Source organism: Thamnophis elegans, chromosome Z, assembly GCF_009769535.1.
Source record: "Thamnophis elegans isolate rThaEle1 chromosome Z, rThaEle1.pri, whole genome shotgun sequence".
NCBI classification, from domain to species: Eukaryota; Metazoa; Chordata; class Lepidosauria; order Squamata; family Colubridae; genus Thamnophis; species Thamnophis elegans.
Window position 1 is genome coordinate 124214494 of NC_045558.1, and position 14683 is coordinate 124229176.

Here is a 14683-nt window from a genome sequence, read left to right on the forward strand (position 1 = left end):
CCTGAGACTAAAATATATGAAAAACAATTGCAGGATTTGGGTTTGGAGAAAAGTCTGGAGAAAAGAGGGACTGAGGGTGACATGATAGCAGTATTCCAGTATTTGGGGGACTGTCAAGATTTTCACGGATATAGGTATGCAGGTCTGGGAGTATTTGGGTCCTTTCCCATGTAAGATTGAAAGTATTTTGGCGACATTTCAACAAGGTCACACTCGTCATCTTCAGGCTGGTGCCTTTAGTTTCGTGCTTGCACAATTTATATATATGGCTCTCTCTCGCTCTCGCTCTCTCTCTCTCTCTCTGTGTGTGTGTGTGTGTGTGTGTGTGTGTGTGTTCCAGAATAACTTTGGAATGCCTTGAGCAATTTCAACCAAATTTGGTACACAGATGACTTACTCTCTGGAAAAAAATGCTGTGGGGGTAGGACACCCCTAACACCCCTCAGGGTGTGTATTCTGTTAAGATACAGCCTGTTGTGCCTTAAAATGGCTTCTACTGTACTGCCGTAAAATGGATTCTACTGTACAGAACAATGGAGTTGCCAGGGTAATGACTTCACAGTACTACACAAGGGAGCTCCCTCTGGTAAGGAGGAAAAGCCATCATTAGACATTACGTTTGGTCTGGACATTTTCCCCCTATAAATAAATACCCGGATAACACCGGGTTATCAGCTAGTTAAGAATAAAAGCCACCTGGAATTAAGGAGAAACTTTTTAACAGTGGGAACAATTAACCGGTGGTTCGCTTTGCCTTCAGAGGTTGCGGGTGCTTCATCACTGAAGGTTTAAGAAGGGACTGGACTCAACAGCTACTTGCCTCAAATTGTATAGGGTCTCCTGCTTGAGCCGGGGGTTGGACCAGAAGATCTCCAAAGTACCTTCCAGGTCTATTCTGTCTCTTAGGTAATGGATAGGATAGGATAAGATAGGAAAGGAAGGAGAGGAGAGGAGAAGAGAAGAGAGACTCAGAGTAGGAAGGGACCTTGGAGGTCTTCTAGCCCAACCACCCTCCCCCTTAGGCAGGAAACCCTATACCATTTAAGACGAATGATTTGAATTGAATTGAATTGAAAATTGAAATGCACAGGTCTTAAGGTGGCCAGGATTGGGAAACTGTCCTACAGGTATCTCCAGCCCTCTGATGGGGGCCACACTAAGCAGGTGTGTCCTGTAGCTTCAAACTGTTTCAGGAAGCAAACTTAAGTCTCATCCAACAGAGAGCTATTCAACAAGTCTTGCAGGAATGCATACCTGAAAGCACATAACCGAATGCAGCTGTAGGATTGTTGTCCGGGCACGTCCAAGCCAAGGCCTGCTTTAAGAAACATTGCTGGATTTTACAGTCAGCACCCTAAGCTCTCCATTAACAACAAGGACACCTGCAGATGGGAAGGGAGGGTCCAAAACGGTTAATATCACAATCACAACCCACACAACTGATGTTTCGGCTCTTTTTTTTTTTTTTTTCCATTTTATTTTCCCTTTATTTGTATGCCGTTAATGTTCATTAACTGCACACTTTCATGGTTGCTGTGCTCACTTTTGGACCCTGAATGATAGCAATATCAACAGCGCTTAGACTTATATACTGCTTCATAGAGCTTTACAGCCCTTTCTAAGCAGCTTACAGAGTTAGGATCTTTGTCCCCAACAATCTGGGGGTTGATTTTACCCACCACTGAAGCAAGGATGGGTTCCGGAAGCCACTACTGCCGGTTTGCTCATGGGTGCACAGAGCGTGCGTTCACATCACATGCACAGTACAATAAAAATTGTTCTGCGCATGCACAGAAGCCAAAAACAAGATGGCGCCGCCTAGGGCGCCCCCCGGGAGAAACGGTTCTGTGGCAGGCCTGGGTCTCTGCCAGTTCCAGCGACCCAGGCTGCCAAACCACAACCAGTTCGGCCGAACCAGTCTGAATCGGTAGGAACTCAGCATTGCCCTGAAGGACGGAAGGCTGAGTCAACCTTGAGCCTGATGAGGATCGAACTCCTTGCAGTGGTGCAGTTAGCTATAGCAATAGCATTTAGACTTATACACCACTTCAGAGTGCTTTTACAGCCTCTGTAAGCGGTTTACAGAGTCAGCATACTGCCCTCAACAATCTGGGTCCTCATTTTACCCGGAAGGATGGAAGGATGATTCAAACGTGAGCCTGCTGAGATTCAATCTGCTAAATTGCAGTCAGCCGGCAGTCAGCCGAAGCAGCACTTCTTTCTAATCACTGTGTGACCACTAATAGCAGACTGAAGATAATACACCTATGCAATGTATAGGTAGTCATCAGTTTACAACCACAGTTGCGAGCCAAATTTCCATTGCTAACTAAGGCAGTGGTTGAATCGTGACCATGATTCATTCAAATTCATTATCATTAAAAACAAGTAAGGGGAAAAACCTTTTTGCCACAACTGCTGACCAAATCACTGCAGTTGTTAAGTGAGTCTTCCGGTCATTAAGTGAATACAGTTTCCCCCGTTGACTTTGCTTGTCAGAAGCTTGCTGGGAAGGTAGTCATGTGGCCCTGAGATCCTGCAACTCTCATAAATAGACGCCAGTTGCAGAGCACACAAATTTTCAGCAGGTGCCCAGGGGAATGCTGCCACAGCCGTTAAGTTCAAGTCATTTTTTTTCCAGTGTTGTTCTAACTTCAGACAGTCACTACATCAATGATTGGAAATCGAGGACTTAGCAACTGCAGAGTTTCGCTTAGCAACTGTGGGAAAATGGGCCAAAACTCACTTAACAAATGTCTTGTTTAACAACCGAAACGTTTAGGCTCCATTGTGGTCGTAAGCCGAGAACTACCTGTATTTTATTCTGTGTGTGTGACTCTGCAAAAAAAAATTAAATGACCGATGTCCTTTCTGGAACGCAGCAGCTGAATGGAGGTAATCAGTCACGGGAAACAATTATGCAATTTGATTCTGTGGTGGCCTGATTGGATCTCCCATATTATGCCAAGTATGGGAGATGCAATCAGGCCGCCACAAAGAACCACAGAGGCCAGAGAAGTAGAAGCATATCTAGAGCAGATTCAGAGCATTTTAAACAGGTTCTTCAGAGCCCTCCAACCAGGGCTGTCTTAACAGCATTATGGGTCTCCAAGCAAAGCAGTGTACGTAAGCCCTTACGACAACAACTCACAGGAATAAAAATGTAAATGGTCGATAACATATATTTATTTTATTGGCACTTCCAACGAAATCGGTGTTGAAAAGCACAATAATACTCAGTAAGCCGTACAGTTGCTGTATTTATATGATACATGGTGCATTGAAGGGTTAACATAGACAGATTAGTACGGGGGATCCCTATGCTTGTGGGGCCCAGGGGCAAGTGCCCATCAGGCTCATGGGTTAAGACAGCCCTGCCTGTAGCCATAGTTGGGCCAAAGTATAATAGTAATGTGCAGAGAGGCTTTACATATAGTCCTTGTCTTATGACCAAAACTGAGCCCATTTCTGTTACTGAGAGGAACGGCAGTTAAGTGAGTTTGGCCCCATTCTTGCTGCAATTGTTAAGTGAATCATTGCAGTTCTTAATAAAATAATTGTTCAGTGAATCTGGCTTCTCCATTGACGTTTGTTTGTCAGAAGGTTGCAAAAGGGATCCTATGACCCCTCGGCCACTGCAATGGTCATAATTATGAACCAGTTTTGCCAACCACTGGAGCTTTGCTCGTGTGACTCTGGGGATGCTGCAATGGTCATTAGTTTGAAAAATAGTTGTAAGCCACTCTGTCCGGGGCCCTTGCGACTTTGAATGGTCATTAAATGAATGGTTTTAAGTCAAGGATTCCCTATATCCCTGCAGAGATGGCCCTGGGTGATCCTGGGATGATTCTGAAGAGAAATCACCTGTGTGGGTGTGAAGGTATGGCACAATCTAAGCCCCAGAGCTCACAGTAAAAGCATTGCCAAAAAGGCATTAAGAGTTGTTAACCTAATTTTGAGAAGCTTCTCCTCGGTAACATTTTACTATAAACTAGGGCATACAAAACCTTTGCCAGACCAATTCTCAAATACAGCTCATCTCCCTGGAGTCCACACTGTAGAACAGACATTAATGCAATTGAGCGGGTCCGGAGGTATTTCACGAGAAGAGTCCTCCACTCTTCTGCTCACAATAGAATACCTTAGTTCCACCAGGCTTGAAATTCTGGGCTTTGGACAACCTGGAACTATGCCGCCTACGGTCTGACCTAAGTGTGGTACAAAGAATTGTCTGCTACAACGTCCTACCTGTCAACGAATCTTCAGCTTCAACCTCAATTATACACAGGCAAACAATAGATACAAACTCAAGGTAAACCGCTCCAAACTCGATTGCAGAAAATACGACTTCAGCAACAGAATGGTCAACGCCTGGAATGCTCTACCTGACTCCGTTGTTACATCCTCAAACCCCCAAAACTTTAACCTTAAACTGTCTCCTGTGAATTCCACCGCATTCCTAAGAGGTCTGTAAGGGGGCATCCATAAGCGCACCAGCGTGCCTACCGTCCCTGTCCTACTGTCCTTATTTATTTGTACTCATTTCTTATGTATATACATATACCTGCTTATACTTACTGTATATGTTTATATGCTACATTCATACTTATATTTGTTTTCTCATACATGCCTGACAAACCAAATAAAGAGGATCCATTGGATCCACCCAAGCTGTTTTCTGTATAACCATAGTTTGCCACTGATTTTCTCTTGTATCCCGCTCAGGCCACATTTAGGGCATTTCCTTATGCTCCCTCATCCAATACTAATCCAGTCCAAATTGTTTTGCATGTAAGGCCAAAGCAAGGAACTCCTTCCTTCCTCTTCCCCCAGATGTGGCCACCTGCAGAGAAACGGTGCAGCCCAAACCTTCCTTTGATAAATGACTGCCCTCCTTTGGAAGAAAACAGAGAGCTGGAGCAAGAAAGCCAAGCCAAAGGATGTCCCAAGGGTGCTGAAAAGGCACCTGTGGGAGAACCATGACCTGGATAGCTGAGAATCTCTACAGACCCTAAGCCAGAGGGTTTATCCAACAGAGCAGAATAACACCTTTGCCCCTGTTATTCGTGCAAAGGAGATCCTGGCAAGCCTTTCCCCCAAATTAGGAAATGGAATTCTTTCTTTCATCGCGGTGCAAACTGTGATTTATGGACAAAGCCAATACGGAGAATCATAACGCCCTAAACTGGGAAAGATGAGTTTGCAAATTAATATTTCGATGGGGGGAAAAAACTCCTTTCAACATGCAAAAGAACAAGAAACCAACTTAAAGAGTCTCTCCATAACGCCGCCCTTACTCCCTGATCAGATTCCCGCGTCCCGGGGTTCAGGATGCAGCTCCCAATCACCTGCTACTCTTAGCGGCCGGGGATGATGGGCAGTATCTCTGGAGGTGAGAGCTCCAGTATCTCTCTGGAGCTCTCACCTCCAGAGAGCGCCTGGAGGGCGGAGGGAGGCTAAGTGAAGCTTTCAAGAAAAAGGAAGATCGGTTTTAACTGAATTGAGCTAAATCGTTCGGCGAGGGCGAGAGGGGGGGGCAGTTCTGCCCGGACTTTCAATCCGGGGGCGCCGGATTGCATCTTTTGCCAAGAGATGCCGTGAAGGAGGGGTGGGAAGTCAATCGGGTTTGAAAGTCTCCAGTGATGAGACCGACACCCGCCTCCCCAAAGTGGCTGCAATCGCGGCAGAAAGGCGCTCTGCACGCTCTCAGAGGCAGAAGGCAGCTGCTCTCGGCACGCGACCCTCGGCCGGGCCACCGTCTTCCGCCGCATACGCACCTGCAACCCACCGCGGACCGTCCGATTTCTCTGCAAAGATCGCAACTCTCTCCCAGCTTCTTCTCGGCGAGCGCTGACTCTCTCTTTAGCTGGTCAGCTCCCCGCCCATCTTTTGAAGTTCCGCTCGGGACAAACTCCCCTCCCTTCATTGGGTGGGGTAGAGGCCGTACCAAACGTGTATTGACCCCTTCTCTCTGCCACCCGCCTTTTAGCCTCGCCCGTGGGTCCGGTCACTCTGTTCTCGGGGCCGGTTTCTGGCTCGATCTGGCTTGGCAAAAAACTTGGATTAATTTCATAGACTCAGAGTTAGCAGAAAGGAGGCCACTAGGGGGCGACAGAGCAAGCGGGGGTCTCAATAAAGGAGAATATTTGTAGCTCCGCGTTGAAATGAGGGGTCCTTGATGCTCTCCGAGCTTGCTTGTTTGCTTACAGATGTTTCCTTACCCAAACCAGCATCATCAGTGCGAGTAAGGAATGAGGTTAGCTCTCAATTTGTGTCCTAGTAGCTTGCCAGGTCAGTGTTGGTGGGAGTGATTTGTGGGGTTCTTTGGTTGTGTCAGAAGATATGACTTTTTTTTTTAATTTCACAACATGTGGACAGACTTAACCATACTTTCGATTGGGAATCTGTGACCATCCAAATCCCCCCAAACACTATAAAATTCCCGGAAACCTGGCAATCTGACAAATTGTCCGTCAATGGTCAAAGAGACATAAACAACATCTGCATACTGTGCAAAAGAGACAATAAACAAGCTAAAAAAGAAATAAAGAAATAAAAAGACTGAAACACCTCCCCACCAGCAATCAAGCATAGATTAACACTAAGATTAGCACCAAGATTAACACCAAGATTAACATCAGACCAACAATCAAGAAGTAAATACCCTGATCAAGGAATACAATGACTCAGTGGCTAAGCCAATCAGCTTGTCGATCAGAAAGGTTGGCAGTTCAGCGGTTTGAATGCCTAGTGCTACGTAATGGCTTCTGTTACTTGTCCCAGCTTCTGCCAACCTAGCAGTTCAAAAGCATGTGAAAAAAATGCAAGTAGAAAAATAGGAACCACCTTTGGTGGGAAAGTAACAGCATTCCATGCACCTTCGGCATTTAGTCATGCCAGCCACATGACCATGGAGACTTCTTCGGACAGCACTGGCTTTTTGGCTTTGAAACGGAGATGAGCACCGCGCCCTAGAGTTGGGAACGACTCGCATATATGTGCAGTGCTCATCTCTGTTTCAAAGCCGAAGAGCCAGCGCTGTCCAAAGACGTCTCCGTGGTCATGTGGCCAGCATGACTAAAAGCCAAAGGCACACGGAATGCTGTTATCTTCCCAGCAAAGGTGGTTCTTATTTTTTCTACTTGCATTTTTTTTACATGCTTTCGAACTGCTAGGTTGGCAGAAACTGGGACAAGTAATGGGAGCTCACTCCATTAAATGATGCTAGGGATTCGAACCGCCAAACTGCCGACCTTTCTGATCGACAAGCTCAGCGTCTTAGCCATTGAGCCACCGTGTCCCCCAAGTTTTGTTTAGAGAGGCCAAAACATGGCATTTTTCTAGGGCCACCAAAATTGTGGAAGAGAATTCACCGCTTCCAGGCCTGCTGAATATAACAGCAGGAATCCACACGTTTTTTAAAGGCATGGATCACTTCCCTGCCTCTTGTGCAATCTGGAAATTAGGGGATCTTGTTGCTCTCTGAGCTTGGTTGTTTTGTGGCAGATATTTCATTCCCCCCAATAAAGTAATATTATTGTGATATTACCAAGTTTGAGCAATGAAACATCTGCAAGAAAACAACTAAGCTCAGAGAGCAACAAGGACCCCTCCCTTCCAACTCTGAGTTACAAATATTCTCCTTTACAGGTAGTCCTCGACTTACGACCACAATTGCGCCCAAAATTTATGTTGTTAAGTGAGAAAGTTGTTAAGTTGGCTTTGCCCCATTTTCCGACTTTTCTTGCAACATTTGTTAAGTGAATCACTGCAGTCGTTTGGCTAGTTACATAGTTGTTAAGTGAATCTGGTTTCTCCATTGGCTTTGCTTGTCAGAAGGCCACAAAAGGGGATCACATCAGGGGATGGTTGCTGGGGGTTTGCAGGAGAACCCCCAAATCCACTCACAGCTGGCCCCAACCACCCCACCCCGCCCCTCCTAGGAATCCCCACACAGCTCATTTCGGATGCAGGTAAGTGCAGGATGTGCATAGAGGCTTGGGGAGGGCGAAAAACAGGCCTACCGGAAGTTCAAGAATGTTCTAGTCCTCGTCTCTACGACTGACAGCCAGCAACAGCCAGGCCGCGCCTGATTGACTAAGGCGCGGCATGGCTGACCATGGGCTGTCAGATGCGCGCCTATTGGCCTCCCTGCTTGACAATTCCGTATAAATAGCTGTCAAGCAGGCCGGAGTCCCGATCTACCGCTAGCCTGTCTACTGTTCAGTTCTTTTTTAATAAAGTGCTGTTAACTTACCTCAGGAGCCTCCTGCCTTGTTCCTTCAGGGAATACATCAAAGGCCAGAAATTGGCCCATTTCAGGCCTCCAGGGGGCAGTGGTGGGTTTCAAAAATTGTTCGAACCTACTCTGTGGGTGTGGCCTCCTTTGTGGGAGTGGCTTAACACCCATGTGACCGGATGGGAGTGGCTTGCCGCCCATGTGACCAGATATGAAGATGCCGCCGGCACTTGTCAGAACCACCTTAAATTACCTCACACACAGCACTGGCATGCATAAGAATATGATGTAAACTTGTTTTTTAAAAGGCATCTTTGGTTTGCGTTAAAACAACTTCAGCACACGCAATGTTCTGATTGCACCACAAACGCAGTAGTCATCCTTACCTTTCACAGAGGCACTGAGTTTTATAAATATGAGCAGGATAGTGTAGAATAATCATATCCAAGGACCAGTGGTGGGTTTCAAAAAATTATGGAACTTCTTCTGTAGGTGTGGCCTGCTTTCCGGGTCCACTGGTGGAACCTCTTCTAACCGGTTCGGTAGATTTGACGAACCGGTTCTACCGAATAGGTGCGAACTGGTAGGAACCCACCTCTGCCAGAGGGCCTCTGGAGCCTGGGGAGGCCGCTTTTGCCCTACCGGAGGCTCGAGGAAAACCCCTGGAGCCTGGGGAGGGCAAAAACGCCCCCCCCCCCAGCATGGCGCAGAAGGCCATCTAGGCCACGCCCACTATGGCCACATCCACCCAGTAACCAGGCAGAGAACTTGCTAAAATGTTTGAATCCCACTCCTGGATCACATGACCCTGGACCATTGCAACTGCCATTAATGTCAGTCAGCTGTCAGACATCTGAATGTAAATCACATGCCCCTGGGGGGAAATGGTCATAAATCTTTTTTTTTTCCAGTGCTGTTGTAACTTCAGATAACTATTGTAAGTGGAGGACTAACTGTACTGGTAACCTGGAAATTTTTTGTGGTCACAAGTAAATTTTAAAAGGCCAGAGTTCCTTTGTGAGGAAAACGTACATTTTTCTCCAATAGTAAGACTCTCCAATAGTAAAACCTCCAGGCCAGTCTGACCCTGCTTCTTAATTTAGATGTAGAATAGCATTTTTGGCTCCAGCACTTGGAAACATTTGGGCCTCTGAGCCTCTACCAGTAGTACTCAACTTACAACCATTTATTCAGTGACATGGTCCTCACAGTTACATCCACTGCAGTGTCCCCACAGTCACTTGATCTCGATCCAGGTGCTTAGAAATCAACTTGCCTTTACTTCGAGAGTCCCAAGATCACAAAGTCAATGTGAAGGAAAGGGTGCAATGATGTCATGTGATGTCTCGATTAACAACTGCACCACTTAATGAATTTTCCGGTCCCAATTTTGGTTGTATGTTGAGGACAACCTAGCTGGCATTCAACACCCACCGTCCCCAGGGAGGATTGAGTCTAAAATGGCAGAGGACCAAAAGACCAAAAGAAACAGGTTCTCAATTCTGCCATGCTGAATAGTGACACGTAGCTACAACTAGGAGGAGGTTACATGCAATGCAGAATGAAAAGGCCTGGAGATTATTTGGCCTTGCTCTTTGGACATGGCCTTGCATAAGGTTATTTAGTCATGATCAAATCTTGCTGATCCAGCAGTAAATTAACTGATTGGAGGTCACTGATAAAAGCCCAGCTTTTTAGAATTTACAGTATTTGATTTTTCTTCCTCCCTTCTTCCCTTCCTTCCTTCCTGCTTTCCTTTCTGCCTGCCTGCTTTCCTTCCTTCCTTCCCCCCTTCCTTCCTTGTTTCCTTCCTTCCTTCCTTCCTTCCTTCCTTTTCTTTGTTTCTTTTCTTTCCTTCCTTCCTTCCTTCCTTCTTTCCTTCCTGCCCATCTGCCTGCCTGCCCACTTTCCTTCCTCCCTCCCTTCCTTCCTCCCTCCCTCCCTCCCTCCCTTCCTTCCTTCCTTTCCTTCCTACATTCCTTTCTGCCTGCCTGCTTTCCTTCCTTTCTTCTCTCCTGCCATCCTTTCATTCATTCATTCCTGCTTTCCTTCCTTCCTTCTCTTTTTCTTCCTTCCTTCCTTCCCTCCTTCCTTCCCTCCTTCCTTCATTTGATCAAGCACTATTGAACTCTGATGAAAAACTAATTAAGAAGATATATACCTTTTTACTGGATTTGAAAATGGAAAATGAACAAATAAAAGATACAATGGTACAATGGGAATTTTTTTGCTATAACCTATAACTTAAGAAATAGCAAAACCCATGGGAAAAAAAACTATACATTAAATATGGCAACCTCTTATCAAGAAAATTTGTATAAAATATTTTATAGATGGCATTTGCCACCTGTTAGGTTAGCTAAAATGTTTAAAAATATGTCTAGCAAATGTTGGAAATGAAACCAAAGAACGGGCACATTTTATTATATATGGTGGACTTGCGTCAAAGCAAAAGAAATTGGGCAAAGATACATAGGCGGCTAGAAAAGATGATAGAAAAACATGTAGATTTTAAACCAGAATTGTTTTTATTAGGTATAACATCAGAAAAAAATGATAAGAAAAGTATTTACTTAATATTAAATGTCTTAACAGCAGTGAGGATTATATTTGCACAATACTGGAAAAATAAGATATACCGCAAGATAAGGAGATAGTCATGAAGATATTAGATTGTGTAGAAATGGATAGATCCAGCAATGAAGGATTGCCTCCAGCAATTGTAAATACTCCCACACTGGAAGTGTTTAAGAAGATATTGAAGAACCATTTGTCTGGAATGGTATAGAGTTTCCTGCCTAAGCATGGGGTTGGAGTAGAAGATCTCCAAGGTTCCTTCCAACTCCATTATTCTATTCTATTTTATTGTACACAAAACAGTTCCTTTTATCTTGCACACTGTCAGCACCAGTCCTAACCAGAGATCTGATGAAGACATAAAGCTGCACGCATTAAGATATCTGTGTCTGCATCCTGCATAATTAAAGCAGGAGAGGAAAAGAGATAGGCCCACCTTTGGGCTCAGTCCTTCCTGAACATTAATACAAGTCACTGAAATGAAAGCATGCTTAGGCCATGGGTAAAACTAAGTTACGATTCTGTGTGAAATTTGCAATGAAATGAAGGGTGTGTTTTCTTAGCTCTTGCCTCCCTTCAGTGAATGTCAAGGTTAAAAAAAAAAAAGCATAGGAAAAGAAAGACCGATTGCTTTTTTGACCAAAGATATAGTATGTTTATTTAGTTTGGACATAATGTACTGTGTGACTCCTGTAATATTGGTTGTACGCTTGAAATTGGTTCAATGTGTTAGGCAACTCAGTGATTACAAATTACAGCATGGTGGGAATGTGATCACAGAGCAGATCCTACGCTACGTTAAGATCTACTAGGATGAAACCTGTTCCCCTCCCCCCCCCTAGAAAATGCCCTAAGATGAAAACAAATATTTATTTTTTGGAAGAAGGACTCTATACTTCTGAATTATTTGTATTGTATTTGTATTTATTATACATTTATAGGCCGCCCTTTTCCCTGAGGGGACTCAGGGCGGCTTACAGTAAAAGGGGAAAGGGAGTGTAGGACAAATACAAAAAGAAGTGTGAACGAGAATAAATTAAACAGTAAAACACAACATTCACTCGACATTCGGGAGGGGCGAAAGTAAAACTTATCCCCAGGCCTGACGGGCTAGCCAGATCTTGAGAGCTGTGCGGAAGGCCTGGACGGTGGTGAGGGTACGAATCTCCATGGGGAGATTATTCCATAGCGTCGGAGCCGCAACAGAGAAGGCTCTCCTCCGAGTAGTCGCCAGTCGGCACTGACTGGCGGATGGAATACGGAGGAGGCCAGCTCTATGCGATCTGATGGGACGCAGGGAGGTAATTGGCAGAAGGCGGTCTCTCAAATAGCCAGACCCACTACCATGGAGCGCTTTATGGGTGGTGAGTAGGACCTTGAAGTGCACCCGGAGATCGACAGGTAGCCAGCGCAGCTCACAGTTGTACCCTTGAATGTGCCCTTGATCCCGTATTCCCCTTTGGTAAACAGGTTATGTTTCATTTAAAACTCATATAAAGTGTGTGTGTGTGTGTGTATACACACACATACACACACAGAGACATATATACATAAATGTGTGTGTGTATGTATATGTGTATGTGTATACACACAAAACATAAAAGCTTTTTATCATCCTAACTGGATTTTAGTCATCTTTTCCTACCTTTTTCCCCAGCAAAAATTGGGGTCTAAACTCAAAGTGTCCAATATTGGCAATGCTAAAGTTTGTGGACTTCAATTCCCAGAATTCCCATCAGAGTATTCTGGCTAGAGAATTCTGGGAGTTGAAGTCCCCAGATCTTAAAGTTGCCAAGTTCGGAGACCCTTGGTCTAAACTTTGCAAACCAAACGATATTCCATCATCCTTATTGATGGACTGCATTAAGAAATGTTTCAACAGAGCAGAAGGGGGAACCACAGCAGTGATGGGATTCAAATTTATTTCACTATCAGTTCTGTAGGCGTGGCTTGGTGGGCATGGCAGGGGAAGGTTACTGCAAAATCCCCATTTCCTCCCAATCAGCTGGGACTCAGGAGGCAGAGAATAGATGTGGGCGGGGCCAGTCAGAGGTGGTCTTTACCGGTTCTATGAACTACTCAAAATTTCCGCTACCGGTTCTCCAGACCTGGTAAGAACCTGTTGAATACCACCTCTGAACCACAAGTTTTCATACGCCGAGTGGCCTTGAAAGAACCACACGAAGTTGCAGTCCACCTTAAAAATGACCACAGGGGCTATAGTTATTTCTGCACCGATATGAATCAGACATGACTGTAATCCATGAAAATCCGTGCGGTAATAAAATGGCTTGTTTTACAAGGTGCCACACGCACATAGCTGCTTTTCTGGTAGATAGATTGGGTGATAAACTTTGAGCTGATCTGTTGGAGGCCAAAGGCATTTTCCCCGTTAGGAAAGTAGTTTGTGTGGAGGGAACAGATTGACCCTTGTTCAAGGTCTTCATGACTGCACAAGACCTTGGAATTAAATCTCTGGATTGATTAAGTTTGAGCAAAGAGAAAGCACGAATGTATTAATCCCATTCTAAAGATGCACTTTAGAGGCAGAAAGTAAAGAGGTAGAAAGTGAAGAGGAACTACGAGCCTCTTGATGCAGGTGAAGGAGGAGAATGCAAAGGTTGCCTTGAAACTCAACATTAAGAAAACTAATATCATGGTATCTGGCCCGCTCAATTCCTGGCAAATAGATGGGGAAGAAATGAAGGTAGTGACAAATTTTATTTTCCTGGGCTCCAAAATCACCGTAGATGGGAACTGCAGCCAAGAAATTAAAAGATGCTTGCTCCTGGGGAGGAAAGCTATGGCAAATTTAGATAGCATACTAAAAAGCAGAGACATCACCCTGCCAACAAAAGTGCATATAGTCAAGGCTATGGCTTTCCAAGTTGCAAGGTATGGCTGTGAAAGCTGGACCATAAGGAAGGCTGAGGGCCAAAGAATTGAGGCCTTTGAACTCTGGTGCTGGAGAAGACTCCTGCGAATCCCTGGGACTGCAAGGTGATCAAACCGGTCAGTCTTAGAGGAGATCAACCCTGACTGCTCTTTAGAAGATCCTGAAGATGAAACTTAAATACTTTGGCCACCTAATGAGAAGGAAGGACTCACTGGAGAAGAGCCTAATGCTGGTAAAGATTGAGGGCAACTGAAGAATGGGGCAATAGAGAATGAGATGCTTGGATGGAGTCATTGAAGCAGTAGGCGTGAGCTTAAATGGAGGATGGTAGAGGACAGGTAGAGGACAGGAAGGCCTGGAGGAATGTTGTCCATGGAGTCGCAATGGGTCGGACACGATTTTGCAACTAACAACAACAAAAGGTGCACTATTTTCCAAACCAAATGCAATAAATTAATGTACATTAAAAATTATGTTAGTGATTATGGTGGATTACAGGTGTTTGAGCATTACATCGGTTGAGAAAAAGGAGGCAGTAAACCAGTGGTGGCTTCCTACCAGTTTGGACCGGTTTGCCTGAACTGGTAGTGGTATGGCGGCCTGGGTCACTGGAACCGGCAACGACCCAGGCCTGCCACACCCCAAAACCAGTTCCCTGGTCTCTTCTGCTGTCATTGGCATGTTTCTGCGCATGCACAGAACAGTTTTCAGTCAACTGTACGTATGCAGCAATGCATGGCGGGCACGTGTGTGAGCAAAGCAAGCAGCGCACGCATAAAACGCCCTCTCAGTGAGCTAGTAGTAAATCAATTAGGAACCATCACTGCAATGAACATATAGGTAGTCCTTGACTTACAACCTTATTTAGTGACTGTTCAAAGTTAGCAATTGGGCTGATAAAAGTGCCATACAGCCATTTTTTACACCTATAACTGTTGCAGCATCCCCATAGTCACATTATCAAGATTCAG

The 14683-nt window shown here is 45.1% G+C and overlaps 1 protein-coding gene across 3 annotated transcripts in view; it reads right to left on the minus strand.

Annotated features, from left to right (window-relative positions):
• HSD3B7 (hydroxy-delta-5-steroid dehydrogenase, 3 beta- and steroid delta-isomerase 7) overlaps nt 1–6011 on the minus strand; it is an 83290-nt gene extending 77279 nt beyond the window's left edge. Inside the window, exons 1-2 of one of the 3 annotated variants that reach the window (XM_032235218.1) lie at nt 5778–6010; nt 1255–1382 (exon numbers count right to left, since the gene is read on the minus strand). In XM_032235218.1, the coding sequence (XP_032091109.1) occupies nt 1255–1266 (12 nt within the window). In that variant the 5' untranslated portion in view covers nt 1267–1382; nt 5778–6010. Of the gene's footprint in view, nt 1–1254; nt 1383–5777 lie in introns of all 3 variants that reach the window. The other 2 variants (XM_032235220.1, XM_032235219.1) reach the window with 2 other exon arrangements.
• Nucleotides 6012–14683: the final 8672 nt, after the last annotated feature.